Below are 17382 nucleotides of genomic sequence, written 5' to 3' on the forward strand. Positions count from 1 at the left end.
AAGTAAAATACAGGCCTACAACAATGACATCTCTTGTACTGCAGGCAAAATCAAAGCAACATTTATTAGGCATGATTGTACAGTTGATAGATTCCACAGGCAGCCCACAAACAAACAGTTTCTTTACAAGGAGGTTCAATAGCATCTTAATTTTTTACAATTTAAAATACAATACCCAATTCTGCTTCAGCCCTTAGCCCATTCATGACACAGCACAGTTCTAAAGGGACTGCACAGTTCTAAAGGGGCTGGAAATACGGAGATATCCCACTTTAGTGCAAGTTGGAATAACATCTAAGTGAGTACCAGCACCACTCATTCCACTCCATCCTCATTCCAAGAAGTGGATTCAGTCAGTAAATATATTGGAACTAGGCCACCCTGTGTGTCTAGTCAACTACTCACTTCTCCATGGCCTTTCTGAGATACAGACTACAACTGTTGAGAAACATTGGCCTAGGATGTCATTCAGTCACTTCTCCTTTAACCCAGGGTTTGGTCACCGGGCCCTGCTCCTTCTTGACGGTGGGTGTATCTGGCTGGCAGGTGTCATTAAACCTCTCTCTGGCCTTCTCCCAGTTCCTCTGGGTCTTGTTCTTGCTCAGAGACCCAGCCTCGTCCACCGACACAGCAGCTCCCGCCCCAAGACCTGACTGGGACTTCCGGATCTTCAGCTGGATCTATGGGAAAACCGGAATAGTGGGGAAAAATCTGATCAGATGTGTGAGCAAAGTGGGAAAGAACTGGGATGAAACCAGACAAATGAACTGGAGGATATTGGTCTGAGGTTTGGTCCATTTAAATATAGCCATTTATGAATTCCTAGTTAAAATAGGAAAAATCCCTTCTCTGAAAACAGGAAAATCCTAATAGAAAGGGAAAATGTTAAGATTACCGGGTCTTTCATTCCGGCTCCATCTTTGCCCAGTCCTTCTCCTTTCTTCCAGCCCATCTTCTCCAGCATCTTCCTTCCCTTGTTGACTTCACTGATCTCACTGGACCAGGAGGGAAACAGGGGCACATTGCAACGACTCAGAGTCAACCTCATAACTAGTAATTACCACATCCTGGTCTTTCTACTTGCCCCCCCCCCCCCCCCCCCCCCCCCCCCCCCACACACACACACACACACACACACACACACACACACACACACACACACACACACACACACACACACACACACTTGCCATCAACTGAACCGATCAGATTACCACGTACACGTGAACGGAGGCGGGTGCGTCGTCACGTTGGAAGGCTCCCTCGCTGCCCACAGTCTGACGACGAGACTCGGCCCTGTCAACATACCTGGGGTTCCTCAGTGCTTTGGTCTCCTCATACTCAGTGCTCTGTTGGGACAGAGGGAGACACTTACTAAACACAGTTATACTAACTGCTGTTAGTGACAAGGAAAGAAGGTTAATAAGCTATGGGAGTGCTCAGTCTCTTGCAACGTACATGTCAACAAGATGTGAGACGAGCAAAAGCAGAACAGTTTAATTGGACGAAAACCTCTGTCAGATAACATCTTTGTATTGTATACTCAGAGAAGGCAGGGCAGGATCTGATTGGCAAGGACATTTTCAACAAAGGATTACCAATGGGAATTATTCATCACTGATTAACATAACAGCAGAAGGGGATAACAGAATGAAGTTGTAGTGGTGGTGGATGAACCAGTCACTTACCTTCAGGCCATATTTGACCTTCATCTGTTTCAGTTCTTTCTGTCTGAGCAGCTCCTTGTCCTCTTTGGTTGGAGCTGGACCTGAGGAACGACACACCGGAAAGTTATAAACTGGGCTTTAGCATTAGTTACGCTAATAACCATGCTGTGTGGGGCACGGATAGCTATGTATGTGAGCATCGCATCAGGCTTATACAGACAACATACAGAGATGGATGCAACACATTTATTTACGCAAATTCATCAGCTGTGTTCTGCACCTGTTTGTACTGGCTGGTTTCTCTGGTGTTTGCCGAGGTGAGCCATGACCTGTCCAGGTTCACAGCCGTCACAGGTGTCTGTCCCAGAATGGATGTGGAAGGACAGAACAGTCTCTCCCATCTTCACTTCATCCCCATGGGTCAGAGGGCAAGGGTCACACTTAGCTTTGGGCTGAGGGCAGTGAAAACAATACTGTTACTACCTCACTTTCCAACCAAGGTGTGTGTGTGTGTGTGTGTGTGTGTGTGTGTGTGTGTGTGTGTGTGTGTGTCTGACCCACCTGTAGGATTCGGTTGCCATTGAGGACAGTTCCGTTCTGGCTTCCCTGGTCCACTAGCATGTAGCACTGTTGGTCCTGGTCAAAGTACACCTCTGCATGAAACTGGGATTGAAATTTAAAAAAAAGTTCACACACCTACTCATTCCAGGATTTTGTACATGTTTTACTATTTTCCACATTGTAGAATAATAGTGAAGATATCAAAACAATGAAATAACACATATGGAATCATGTAGTAACCAAAGAAGTGTAAAAAAAATTAAATAAGATTATTCAAAGTGGCCACCTTTTGCCTTGACAGCTTTGCACACTCTTGGCATTCTCTCAACCCACTTCATGAGGTAGTCACCTGTAATGCATTTCAATTAACAGGTGTGCCTTGTTAAAAGTTATTTTGTGGAATATCTTTCCTTCTCAACACGTTTGAGCCAATCAGTTGTGTTGTGACAAGGTAGGGTTGGTATATAGAAGATAGCCCTATTTGGTAAAAGACTAAGTCCATATTATGGCAAGAACAGCTCAAATAAGCAACGCGAAATGACAGTCCATCATTACTTTAAGACATGAAGGTCAGTCAATGCAGAACATTTGAAGAACTTTGAACGTTTCTTCAAGTGCAGTCGCAAAAACCATCAAGCGCTACGATGAAACTGGATCTCATCAGGACCGCCACAGGAAAGGAAGACCCAGAGTTACCTCTGCTGTAGTGGATAAGTTCATTAGAGAGTTACCAGCCTCAGATTGCAGCCCAAATAAATGCTTCAGAGTTCAAGTCAACATCAACTGTTCAGAGGAGACTGCGTGAATCAGGCCTGCATGGTCAAATTGCTGCAAAGAAACCACTACTAAAGGATACGACTTGCATGGGCAAAGAACCTCGAACAATGGACATTAGACTGGTGGAAATCTGTCCTTTGGTCTGATGAGTCCAAATTTTTTATTTTTGGTAGGTGAACGGATGATCTCCGCATGTGTGGTTCCCACCGTGAAGCACGGAGGAGGAGGTTTGATGGTGCTTTGCTGGTGACACGGTTGGTGACTTATTCAGAATTCAAGGCACATTTAACCAGCATGGCTACCACAACATTCTGCAGCGATATGGCATTCCATCTGGTTTGCGCTTAGTGGGACTACCATTTGTTTTTCAACAGGACAATGACCCAAAACATACCTCTAGGCTGTGTAAGGGCTATTTGACCAAGGAGAATGATGGAGTGCTGCATCAGATGACCTGGCCTCCACAATCGGGTGGCGCAGCGGTCTAAGGCACTGCATCTCAGTGCTAGAGGCGTCACTACAGACCCTGGTTCGAACCCAGGCTGTATCACAACCTGCTGTGATCAGGAGTCCCCTAGGGCGGCACAGAATTGGCCCAGGGTCATCCGGGTTAGGGGAGGGTTTGGCCTGGTCATTGTAAAATAAGAATTTGTTCTTAACTGACATGCCTAGTTAAATAAAGGTTAATTGAAATACAACTTTTATTTTATTATTCTAATTTTTCTTTTAAATACTTCGACCTCAACCCAAATGAGATGGTTTGGGTTGAGATGGACCGCAGAGTGAAGGAAAAGCAGCCAACAAGTGCTCAGCATATGTGGGAACTCCTTCAAGATTGTTTGAAAAGCATTCCTCATGAAGCTGGTTGAGAGAATGCCAAGAGTGTGCAAAGGGTGGCTACTTTGAAGAATCTCAAATATAAAATATATTTAGATTTGTTTACCACTTTTCTGGTTACTACATGATTCCATGTGTGTTATTTCATAGTTTTGATGTCTTCACTACTTTTATACAATGTAGAAAAAGCCTGAGTAGGTGTCCACATTTTTGACTGGTACTGTATATAGAACCCATCAATACCATTCACATCTAATTTGAAGCCCTGCAGATTTCCTGTAATGCATGTAGCAGAATCAAACAAATCAATGAAATATGTTGTCATACCTTACTGACTCCCATTTCAGATAATCTGATGGCATGGTTCATATCCTTTTCCCTGAAAATATAGAATTATGTTAAAACAGTACTTCAAAATGCCACAGGTAGTTCCAACTTCAATTTCAGAAGTGTTGATCTGAGCTCTCATCTCCCCCTTGTGATGAAATCGATGAACTGACCACTCATGGACCTATTCAATAGAGGTCAACCGATTTATGATTTTTCGGCCGATTAATCGGTATCGGCGTTGAAAAATCATAAATCGGTTGACCTCTATTGAATAGGTCCATGAGTGGTCAGTTCATCGATATATATACACACACACACACACACACACACACACACACACACACACACACACACACACACACACACACACACACACACACACACACACACACACACACACACACACACACACACACACACACACACACACACACACACACACAGCTCTGAAGTGACAACGATACTGAAGAGTCTGCTTAGGAGACAAATACGCTCAACTGTTTGAATAATAAAAATAGAGTTTAAGTTAACTGTGATGAATGCTGAAAACAAAAACTGTCATTTCTATATGCAGGAAATCCTATTTTAATAATGGGCATGGTAAGAATTGACTACCAAAGTGCGAGTCATAATTCCCATGACACCTTCTAGCAAAATCTGAAAAGCGGTTCCTTCATTTATTCCATAGGATATTTTTAGATTAACTTAAAATAAGGTCTGTGTTTGGTTTAGGCTTACACCACCTTGCCAATTTTATAACTGTGTAGATATCCATAGGATATAACTCTGATCAATATAAGCGAAGATCTTTTTTTTTGTAGAGTGGATTTATGAAAATATGTTGACAAACGTTACCTAGTGAGATTTACACGGTTATCAAAACGCCGTGGCGGTTTAAGCACAAAACACAGACCTTTTTTGAAGTAGATCAAGACATTCTCTATGGAAGACATGAACAGTAAAATAACGAAGGAACCCCTTTCAAGTTCAGCCGCAAGTTATTACAGGAATTATGACGCGTCGACTATTTCTCTCTGAACCATATACCTTTGACTATTACGAGCCTGCTGCTGCCTACCACCGCTCAGTCAGACTGCTCTATGAAATATCAAATCATAGACTTAACTATAATATAATAAACCTTAGGTCATTAATATGGTCAAATCCGGAAACTATCATCTCGAAAACATTGTTCTTTCAGTGACATACGGAACCGTTCCGTATTTTATCTAACGGGTGGCATCCATAAGTCTAAATATTCCTGTTACATCGCACAACCTACATTGTTATTTCATAGTTCCGTAAAATTCTGGCAAATTAGTTCGCAACGAGCCAGATTCTGTATACCCTGATTCTGCGTGCAACGAACGCAAGAGAACTGACACAATTTCACCTGGTTAATATTGCCTGCTAACCTGGATTTCTTTTAGCTAAATATGCAGGTTTAAAAATATATAGTTCTGTGTATTGATTTTAAGAAAGGCATTGATGTTTATGGTTAGGTACAGTCGTGCAACGATTGTGCTTTTTTTCGCAAATGCGCTTTTGTTAAATCATCCCTGTTTGGCGAAGTCTGCTGTCTTTGTTAGGAAGAAATAGTCTTCACAGTTCGCAACAAGCCAGGCGGCCCAAACTGCTGCATATACCCTGACACTGTTTGCAAGAGAAGTGACACATTTTCCCTAGTTAAAAGAAATTCATATTAGCAGGCAATATTAACTAAATATGCAGGTTTAAAAATATATACTTGTGTATTGATTTTAAGAAAGACATTGATGTTTATGGTTAGGTACACGTCGGAGCAAAGACAGTCCTTTTTCATGAATGCGCACCACATCGATTATATGCAAAGCAGGACAGGCTAGATAACTAGTAATATCATCAACCATGTGTAGTTAACTAGTGTTTATGATTGATTGACTGTTTTTTTACAAGATAAGTTTCATGCTAGCTAGCAACTTACCTTGGCAACGTAAAGCAGGTGGTTAGAGCGTTGGGCTAGTTAACGTAAGGTTGCATCCCCAAGCTGACACGGTAAAAATCTGTCGTTCTGCCCCTAAACAAGGCAGTTAACCCACCGTTCCTAGGCCGTCATTGAAAATAAGAATGTGTTCTTTAACTGACTTGCCTAGTTAAATAAAGGTTTAAATATATATATATATATATATAAAATAAAAATCGGCAAAATCGGTGGGCAAAAATACAGATTACCGATCGGTATGAAAACTCGAAATCGGCCCTAATTAAAATCGGTCAACCTCTACTATTCAATCAAAAGAATTGGGAGAATCCTAACTGGTTTTGTTTGCCTCCTCTTCTCCGTCCTCGCCTCTTTTTAAAAATGGTCAAAGGTAATCGAGGAGCGTAGGAAACTCATTGGTAAAATGAGACTCCTTCTCCACTCGCGGGCCATCAGGCAACTTACGTTTACAGTGGTGGAATCTCAAACTAAAAGTGTAAAGTGATAAAAACTCTTAGATTAACCTGTTAGGGCTAGGGGGCAGTATTGACACGGCTGGATAAAAAACGTACCCGATTTAATCTGGTTACTACTCCTGCCCAGTAACTAGAATATGCATATAATTATTGGCTTTGGATAGAAAACACACTAAAGTTTCTAAAACTGTTTGAATGGTGTCTGTGAGTATAACAGAACTCATATGGCAGGCCAAAACCTGAGAAGATTCCATGCAGGAAGTGGCCTGTCTGACAAGTTGTGTTTCATCTGGGCTCTTTTTATTGAAGATTTAGGATCTTTGCAATAACGTGACACTTCCTACGGCTCCCATAGGCTCTCAGAGCCCGGGAAAAAGCTGAAGGATATCGAGGCAGGCTCTGGCTGAAACACATTATCGCGTTTGGCAAGTGGCCGCTCAGAGTACTGTGGGCTTAGGCGCGTGCCCGAGTCGACCGAATGCTTTATTTTCTTTCCTCTGTTTACCTAAATGCAGATTCCCGGTCAGAATATTATCACTTTTTTTACGAGAAAAATGGCATAAAAATGGATTTTAAACAGCGGTTGACATGCTTCGAAGTACGGTAATGGAATATTTAGAATTTTTTTGTCACGAATTGCGCCATGCTCGTCACCCATATTTACCCTTTCGGATAGTGTCTTGAACGCACGAACAAAACGCCGCTGTTTGGATATAACTATCGATTATTTTGAACCAAACCAACATTTGTTATTGAAGTAGAAGTCCTGGGAGTGCATTCTGACGAAGACAGCAAAGGTAATAACATTTTTCTTATAGTAAATGTGACTTTTCTGAGTGCTAAACTTGCTGGGTGTCTAAATAGCTAGCCCTGTGATGCCGGGCTATCTACTGAGAATATTGCAAAATGTGCTTTCACCGAAAAGCTATTTTAAAATCGGACATATCGAGTGCATAGAGGAGTTCTGTATCTATAATTCTTAAAATAATTGTTATGCTTTTTGTGAACGTTTATCGTGAGTAATTTAGTAAATTCACCGGCAGTGTTCGGTGGGAATGCTAGTCACATGCTAGTCACATGCTAATGTATAAAGCTGGTTTTTGATATAAATATGAACTTGATTGAACAAAACATGCATGTATTGTATAACATAATGTCCTAGGGTTGTCATCTGATGAAGATCATCAAAGGTTAGTGCTGCATTTAGCTGTGGTTTGGATTTATGTGACATTATATGCTAGCTTGAAAAATGGGTGTCTGATTATTTCTGGCTGGGTACTCTGCTGACATAATCTAATGTTTTGCTTTCGTTGTAAAGCCTTTTTGAAATCGGACAGTGTGGTTAGATTAACGAGAGTCTTGTCTTTAAAATGGTGTAAAATAGTCATATGTTTGAAAAATTGAAGTTTTTGCATTTCTAAGGTTTTTGAATAACGCGCCACGGGATTACACTGGCTGTTACGTAGGTGGGACGATTTGGTGCCACCTACCCTAGAGAGGTTAAAGGATAAGTGGCATATCGTTTTTAAATGTGTGCATGCTTTTCTCCCTCAGGAAAACAGCTGATTCAAAGTGGGTGTGTCGTATTTTAAAACACTATCCCCTGTCAAAGTAGGTCATCGAGGAGCGGATCAGACTCCTTCGCTCGCCTACTAACGAATTGACACTCTCCTCGACCACTTAACAGTTTCTGTGTCACGGAGGAGAGAAGACGGAGGAGTTGAGGAGAGGACAGACTTTTTCCCAATTGAGAATCTCCCAGAGACTGTAGTGCTGTACTGACCTGCCAATGGTGGCTGGAGAGTCAGCTGTGATGATGAAGAGTGTTCCTGTCTGTAACACAGGAGATCTGACCACTGTCACCCTCACACAGGGCGGCCACACCTCATCAGCTACTAGGGACAGAACGTGCACACAATATCACATACCCATGACAATTATACTGAGCAAGATTTTAACTGCAGGAAACATTGAGGAAGACCGATGAACAAATATCAGGTGGTGTTAGACTTTTAACACAAAGTGAAAGCTATACAGTGAGAAAAAGCTGACAGACTGAATAACGCTAAACGGTGTCCCTCCTCTCCTCACCTTCCTGACTCTCCATCTCTGACTCTGAGCTGTCTCTGGTGGGAGGAGGGGGGGAAGAGGAGGAAGAGGTAGACCTCCATTCTCCCTCCGACTCGGTGATCTCCCCCTCCTCAGGCTCGCTGTTCCCACGCAAGCCATCACTCCGCGACGCAGCTGCCTCCTCGCTTCCCCGTCTGTCCAACTTAGCCTTCTTCCTCCTCGAGCTGCTCGCATCATCAGAGCGCGACCAGACGTTCCTCGTCTTCCTCTTCAGCGAGCGTTCGGCGCTCTTCGCCCGGCGAGTCTTTGAAGAGCTTTTCTTCTGTGGAGGAGTGTCTGGAGTGACAGACCGCCCCCTCTGCCTGCGCGAGGCCACTCCCCTCTTGGGGATTCGCCGCTCGATCCACTCCTCAAACTCGAGCTCCTTTACAAGGCCCTGTGAGCAGACATGCAACCAATCAGAAGGGAGGATTCACCTGAAGCATCTCCAGATAACTAAATTGGTGGACACGGGACACAAGAGGCTTTCTAGGAATTTAGACAGTGGGCTCCGCATCGGAACCTCCCTGCATTGTTTAGAGATCATTTTTGGATATATGGGTCTCCGTTTTCAAAGACAGTAGGCCTATACTGCATTCACAGTCAATTCATTAACTCAAGCTGCAACACAATGAAAGTGATCCTCAAAAACATCCTCTTGACCAGACCAAGCAGCCACACCCCTGAGCTCTGAAACATGCCCTTTTGTTGCACTAGAGCGGTGTAGCTATACATCATGTCTGCATGGGGTCTTTCTGCTGTTAAAGAAGAGTTTGATATGAGGAGTGTAAAAAGTGTATCTCTACGAGAAACTGAGTTCCAGAAATAGGACATTCTCCATGTTAGTCAGTGAGTTAGTCACGTCTTCTACCTACAACCAGAGGAATAGCATTCAGTCAACTAAATGGCAGTGAGCAATAGCTAAAACTCTGTACCTGACGAAAATGTAGTAGACTCTGCAGGATAAATAACCAAGGCTATAGCTGCAGAAATTCTAAAACCACTCCTGCAAATTTTTGAAAACAGACCAGATAGGTCAGAGTTTAAATTAATCTTAAAGAAGTCCATTACAATCACTAAACTTCTGAAAGTGAGATGCCTCAGGAGCCTCATGTCTCAGGTCAGCCAATGAGCACAAATCAAAAACAGTAGGGATAACAGGTCAGTTTTACACAACAATGAGAAATATGTAGCTAGTTAAAACAATTACCCCTTCTTAATCATTATTTAAAAATAACAAATCCAGAATTTGCTGTAATTCTCCTGTAGCGCTTCTGCTTTATCTCTAGTATAGTCACCTACCTTATCATCCTGACGAGAGGCTTTCTCTGGAACTTTCTTCCACTTCCTGCCTTTCTTGTCCAGGCTCCTTTTCTCCTGGCTGGTTTCTGAGACAGGGTGTACAGTAGAAACCTCTATCCTGGAGTGGAACTGGTACTTGCCACTCTCTGCATCGTAGTAGTAGTACATCCCTGTGTTGTTATCATAGTACAACTGACTGGCCTAGGGGAGGGAGAAAGTGACGCAATTAAAAAGACTGTTACATAATGGCATAGTAATGGCGTGTGTGGTTTAGTACCGAGTCGTAGTAGAAGCCAGTGCTGTGGTCATAGTACATCCCGGTGGTCTCATCAAACACAAAGCCAGTCTGTGTCATGGCCTGCTCAGCAGTGGCTCTCAGCATGTCAGCTATAGAGCCTGCATCCACCTCTTGCTGGAACAAACAAGTAAAGAAAGTAAAGTTCCCAACCCGTTTTTGCACTGTCATCAACCTAAAACCTTTATTTCTTGTGCCCCAACAAATAGATTGTGGTCCTTTATTAGGGAAATGAGCGCATTAAATAAAGATTATTTTGGAAGACAAGAGACCTTACTGTCGTCAGTCAGAACAGAATGAGTGGAGGGACGGTATTCAAACGCACCTCTGGTTGACCAGCAGCTATACCACCATCTACAGACACCGCTGTAACCGTTGCCGTCTCTGTAATCATATATGTAGCTGTGTCATTGGTTGATTCTGCAGCTGTCATCTCTGAGGCATCAGTGGCTTCCTGCCCCTCTGCTAACACAATCCCCTCGCTGTCTGTTGCCACACCATCACCGTGGTAGTAGCCTCCTCCATAGTAGTAGTTGTAATAATCTGGAAATCACACAGACAAGGGTCAACGTATCTGTATATGTGAGCGGAGCAACATAAAAACCAACTAAATCAATCACAAACTGTTGGTCCTGGGAAATAATAATGTGTTCATTTTACAACCATCCAAACACAATATGATTGCTCACCAGTTTCTGACCAGGTATATTCTGCTGTCTGTGTCTCAGCTTCAGCTTTCTCTTTCGCCTTCGTCTTTCGTTCATGAATCTCTATACTTAGCCTGTCGACCTATTGTATCAAATCCCGGCAAAGAAAAAAACGATAAGCGTCACTTGTAAATTTGCTCATTTGTGCATTTCAGAGACTTGTTCAATGATGGCTAGATTGTTCTTGGCAGCTAGCCTACCTGTTTCCTCAAGTCTTCATTGTAGCCTTCTGTGTTCTTCTGAAGCCTCTCAGACTTGCTCAGTTGTTTCTGTAATGTGGTCAGTTGTTTCTGTAATGTAGTCAGTTCTTTTCTGCAGCTTTTCAGTTGTTTCTGTAGCGACTCTACTTTCTGGCGAAGCTCAGCCACCTCGGACTCCGACCCATCCTCTCCTCCACTCGCCTCCTCTCCATTTGTCGCCATACTCCCAGCTGGAATTGACACACAGGGCCCCAACATGTAAAGTGAATGTTGATTTTATTTTTTTTATCATTTGAATTGACCTGACCATGCGTAAAACCATGTACGCATGCGTTAGGTGTGAGCGCCACACACTGACCCGGGGTGTAGGGTAAGTATACCTATAAGCCCAACAAAATCTAAGTTTAGACATTTCTATAATATAGTGCCCTAAGTTTTGTAAGAAAGGTGGAGATAAAATGAAAGATTAATCTCTCGTGATTTTTTTTATGACTTTACCTCCAAAATGTTTTAATAAGATATTTAAATATTTGATAAAACAAGTGAGAAGTCCAGACTGGGCTTAATGGGTACCGAGTGTATCCTTTAAGCCCAGCGGGGATTCCAAATAAGCCCACCTCTAAAATAATCCATTTGAATTATTTCAATCACCACAAAAGGTATTAAAAATAAAAACTGATCCATACTATTCATCATGAAAGTAGCATTCATAACAGGGGTGTGTCCAATAGTATCCACAGACATCAAATATGGACTTAGGCTTTTGTTCTTGCCAACCATACACACCTAATTCAACTAATCAACTTATCAGACTTCAATCAAGACATGATTAGTTGAATTGTGAGGTGTGTTATTGCTTGGTTAGAACACAACTCTGCACCCACACTGGCCCTCTGAATTACATTTGCTGTACTGCTATTCTTGTTAAGGAGTCCCAACTTGTCTTCCTTAAGCCTATCTGAAGACAGTTTCAGACCTCCCTCTCTACTGTGTATTACAAAAGGTACAGGTGGTGGACCAAAAAATTGAAATCACCTGGATGAATGAAGGACAACAATATGACAATGCCCCCACCCAAAAGTGCATGAGTGGTCGCCCAATAGTCATCTTCTTGTTCGTCTTTCGATTGCATTTTTTGTCGACCACTTGTAGGTCTTCTATCCCTGATATCCCTCAACCCTGGTCTTCTTCTTCTCTCTCTGCATCAATGACTACCTGTCCACTCAAAACGTCTTGAAGAGTGTAGAGAAGTTGTTAATCTTGGTAAAGGCACCATGGCTAGCTGCATAACTGTAGTTTTAAATCAACCAATCTGAACAAAAAACATTTATACTGAACAAAAATATAAACGCAACATGTAAAGTGTTGATCCCATGTTTCATGAGGTGAATTTATAATGTCAAGCCCTGCATGTTTTTTTTCAAAAGTCTCATGGAATGTAGGTTTACATTGAATACCAAAAAATTGAGAGAACATTGGCCACAGATGTCTCACGTTGAGGGAGTGTGCAGTTGGCATGCTGACTGCAGGAATGTCCACCAGAGCTGTTGCCAGAGAATTTAATGTTAATTTATTTGGCAGTACAGCCAACTGGCCTCACAACCGCAGACCATGTGTAACCACGCCAGCCCAGGACCTCCACATCCAGCTTCTTTACCTGTGGGATCGTCTGAAACGAGCCACCTGGACAGCTGATGAAGCTGAGGTGTATTTCTGTTTGTAACAAAGCCCTTTTGTGGGGAAAAACTCATTCTAATTGGCTGGGCCTGGCTCCCCAGTGGGTGGGCCTATACACTCCCAGGCCCACCCATGTCTGTGCCCCTGCCCAGTCATGTGAAATCTATAGATTAAATTGACTGATTTCCTTATATGAACTGTACCTCAGTAAAACTGTTGAAAATGTTGCGTTTATATTTTTGTTCAGTATATTTATGCTCATGTTCATTGAATGTGGCTTAATGCCACATGGGCTTAATAGGAGCATACTGGGTTTAATTGGAACAACAGTGATTTATGGTGAAAAATAATGACTAGCAAAGCCTACTCATTAAATATTTGGAAACCAATGGTTTGGGGTATAAATATACACTATATACTACAATATTATGCAATGTTAGTATTGATCATCTTGAACAATATTTATTTATTGTAATTTACATTCTGTATTTACAAAAATGGCATCTATGTATAACAATGTAAGGTTCATTTCACAGTAAAATGAGGCAAAATGCATTAAATTATGTGAACTGTGAATGGCCAAAATCTATTACCTTGTAGTTCACCAAGTTAGGTTGCTACTGTGTGAATGTGACATGCAGGCACAACTGACAACATAAATTATTTGTATATAGCAAATAATGCACATAAAATACGTTATCATGTGCATATACCAGCACATGAATCTCTTAATTTGACATAAAATATGATTACTTATCTGAGAAAGTACAAAAAATATCTGGAAAATGTGTTAATCCAATGGTCGCCTCAACGTTTTTTTGCAATTATGAAATTGGCCACTAGTGGGAATTTACACATAACTGTCAATAACTTAATAAAACATGAGATTGGCTTAGAATAAAAAAAAACGTATGGATATTTGTATTTTTTTATTTAAATGGAAGTGGGTTTACTATAATAGGTATGTTTACGCTAATCATTACGCCGATTCTGTTGCAACATGTTTTGAAACTGTTTACTCCAAACGGAAACGCAAACAAGTTTTTCTGTTCTATTTGACAAACTCAGGTAGGTCCCTCCCCGTTTCGTTCACAACGTTTGCTTCCGTTTGGTTCTTAAACGTTGAACGGGTTCCGTAATGAATATACGTATGCATTTTGAAAAGCCTGTTTAATTAATTGTTTCATGTATATGTTTCGTCTCAAATGTCCAAGGACGAACCAAGTGGATAACCAGTAGAGTACAGTATAAATGAGTGTTTGCGCCTTCATTCATTGATATGGTTAAACTGCCTAGTTAGCTAGCAAGCTGTATGGTCTTACCGATTCGTTTGTATTCCTCGCTTGGACGCTCGCCCTCGTTTCTCTCCGCCGAGAATATCAACCTGAAAGTTGAACATAAACATCTTGTAACCACCCTGCATTGCTGACACATCCGACCACATGTTTTGTTGATAATAAAGAGAGTTACAATTGGTACAGTTGATGTTTTTACAATCCACTTCGACCATGGCCTCTATTTTTTTCTACGTATTACGTCACTCTTTCTTCTTCTACGGTACAACATCACACCGTTGGCTGAGGGCGCCACCTGTGGTTTGGAATTAGAATAGGCTAAATATTTGGAAATAACTGATTATTTCTGGTTGAATAAAAAAACACAGGTATCTCAGAGGTTTTAGCTATAAAAAAAATCTAATAAAAACGGATACTATCGATTATCAATCAAAACGTTCTGTTAGACCTCACACTCAATGTCAACAAAACAAAGGAGATGATCGTGGACTTCAGGAAACAGCAGAGGGAGCAGCCCCCTATCCACATCGAAGGGACAGTAGTGGAGAAGATGGAAAGTTTTAAGTTCCTCGGCGTACACATCACGGACAAACTGAAATGGTCCACCCACACAGACAGTGTGGTGAAGAAGGCGCAGCAGCGCCTCTTCAACCTCATGAGGCTGAAGAAATTCAGCTTGTCACCAAAAACACTCGCAAACTTTTACAGATGCACAATCGAGAGCATCCTGTCGGGCTGTATCACCGCCTGGTATGGTAACTGCTCCGCCCACAACCGTAAGGCTCTCCAGAGGGTAGTGAGGTCTGCACAATGCATCACCGGGGGCAAACTACCTGCCCTCCAGGACACCTACACCACCCGATGTCACAGGAAGGCCAAAAAGATCATCAAGGACAACAACCACCCGAGCCTGTTCACCCCGCTATCATCCAGAAGGCGAGGTCAGTACAGGTGCATCAAAGCTGGGACCGAGACACTGAAAAACAGCTTCTATCTCAAGGCCATCAGACTGTTAAACAGCCATCGCTAACAGTGAGAGGCTGTTGCCAACATACTGACTCAACTCTAGCCACTTTAATAATGAAAAATTGGATGTAATAAATGTATCACTAGCCACTTTAAACAATGCCACTTTATATAATGTTTACATACCCTACATTACTCATCTCATATGTATGTACTGTAGTCTATACCATCTACTGCATCTTGCCTATGCCACATGGCCATCGCTCATCCATATATTTTTATGTACATATTCTTATTCATTCCTTTACACTTGTGTGTATAATAGATTACTTGTTAGATATTACTGCATGGTTGGAACTAGAAGCACAAGCATTTCGCTACACTCGCATTAACATCTGCTAACCATGTGTATGTGACCAATACAATTTGATTTGATTTAATTTGATTTAGACAGTGGAAATGTAAATACTCACTGCACTCAATGTACTTTTAATAAATACTTCCACATACAAACCAGCAGGGGTCATCACAAGTATTGATGTTGAGGTTATGATCGAATTTTGTGCAAGACTGCCAAGCTTTGTTTTCCAGCTTTTGACTGTTCCAAAATCCAAACATTAAAAAATACAACTGTTAAATGTTGTCTCCGGAGTGAAATCGAACCACTTCAACAAATCACACAAATGAAAAACAGGTGAGAAACTCCATTAACAGTGACACTCTCTCCTCTCTTTCTCAACACCTGTGTAGAACACGTTCCCTCTTTATTACTAGACCAAGTAGTGGCAGCAGCAGCATACTGCCTGGGCCCTAATGAAGAGTCACAGAGTCTTACACACACACACGCAGTGGCGGATTTAGGCATAGGCGACATGGGCAGCCGCCCAGGGCGGCATCTTGCCGGGGGCGGCATGGGGGCGCCCACACAAAATAATAAATAAATAATAATACTATATTCCGAATGGTGACATTTGCACGATCAGTTTTCTATCGCTGATTTGCACGTCACGTCAAATATATCATGTCACCGTGTGGGACTGTGGGTCAGTTAACCTTGTCAGAGTGGGCGCCCTGATTCTAGTTTGTGAGCTAGGCAGGCTACTGCCTGGGAAGGTCTCCCACTCAGAAGTACGAGATGGGGAGGGGGGTGGGGGTAGGTTGACCTCAGGTCTCCCCACTGGAAGCCCGGGGTAGGGGAGGAGGGGGAATCTATCAAACAGCGCACCTCTAACTTTGTACAGTACTAATGCAATTAGTAATGCAATTAGTTGTGCAATTTAGTTTGTGTGTTTCTTGTTTGAAGTGCAATAGTGTAATAATCAGGTTCTCTTCTTTATAAGGTAATAATGTAATAATTCCATTCTCTTTTTTATTTGTATTTATATACTACAATTTATTTCTATTTGTCTTTGTTACTTCTTTTTTATATTTATGACTCTTAATTTTTGTATTTATATAGTTTAAAATGTTATTATTATTTATTCGTGTTGTTCTAAATGTCTGAATAAAAATGACAGTTTGTGCAGAATGGTGCTTTTTTTGTTTGTTGGGGGGGGGGGGTTTCGCCAAGGGAGCCATACAAACTAGAACCGCCACTGCACACATGCAAATTAATAAAGAGATTGTAATGTAAAAGGGAGTTACAGGGGAGAGCTGAAGAGGGATGTGACTTCCTGTTACTCACTGAGAGGAGGATGTCAGCCGTCTACTAATTGGCTGGAAATACAAGCTTAATTAGTTGACTCATTTTACAGGCGTAGATAATGGAGGAAGCATAGAGGGCCCGGGAGCCCAGTGCAGGTACGTGTGCACATACACACACACAGGAAGTGTGATGAGTGATTTATGTAATGCACGATCCGTTAAGATTTAATGCACTCCAACTCCCTTAATTGAGGCTCCCGAGTGGCGCAGCGGTCTAAGGCACTGCATCTCAGTGCAAGAGGCATCACTACAGTCCCTGGTTCGAATCCAGGCTGTATCACATCCGGCTGTGATTGGGAGTCCCATAGGGCGGCACACAATTGGCCCAGCGGTGTCCTGGTTTGGCCGAGGTAAGCCGTCATTGTAAATAAGAATTTGTTCTTAACTGACTTGCCTGGTTAAATAAAAAATAAAGAAAATAGGTATGCGTTCCGTGCGTATCCGTGACCTCACTGTGCTGCTGCTGGGGATTCAAGATACAGACAGGTACAGTCAGTCCCTACCACATGGGCCTCTCTC

General features: G+C 42.1%; 1 protein-coding gene across 3 annotated transcripts; it reads right to left on the minus strand.

Moving 5' to 3' along the window:
- Window positions 1–39: 39 nt before the first annotated feature.
- Window positions 40–14485, minus strand: LOC106563037 (angiogenic factor with G patch and FHA domains 1). 3 transcript variants are annotated; one of them, XM_014128247.3, is made up of 16 exons: window positions 14369–14485; window positions 14221–14282; window positions 11222–11451; window positions 11004–11103; window positions 10640–10857; window positions 10297–10431; window positions 10020–10220; window positions 8700–9114; window positions 8392–8503; window positions 4170–4221; window positions 2229–2330; window positions 1948–2119; window positions 1689–1768; window positions 1222–1349; window positions 896–995; window positions 40–680 (listed from the first exon to the last, which is right to left on the minus strand). In XM_014128247.3, the coding sequence occupies exons 3-16, from the start codon at window positions 11441–11443 to the stop codon at window positions 465–467; spliced, it is 2253 nt and encodes a 750-aa protein (XP_013983722.2). In that variant the 5' UTR covers window positions 11444–11451; window positions 14221–14282; window positions 14369–14485; the 3' UTR covers window positions 40–464. The 3 variants fall into 3 exon arrangements, with proteins under 3 accessions (XP_013983722.2, XP_013983721.2, XP_013983720.2); XM_014128246.3 differs by having other exon boundaries at window positions 8392–8500; window positions 14221–14454; XM_014128245.3 differs by having other exon boundaries at window positions 14221–14454.
- Window positions 14486–17382: the final 2897 nt, after the last annotated feature.

Source organism: Salmo salar, chromosome 11, assembly GCF_965601325.2.
Source record: "Salmo salar chromosome 11, fSalSal1, whole genome shotgun sequence".
NCBI lineage: Eukaryota > Metazoa > Chordata > Actinopteri > Salmoniformes > Salmonidae > Salmo > Salmo salar.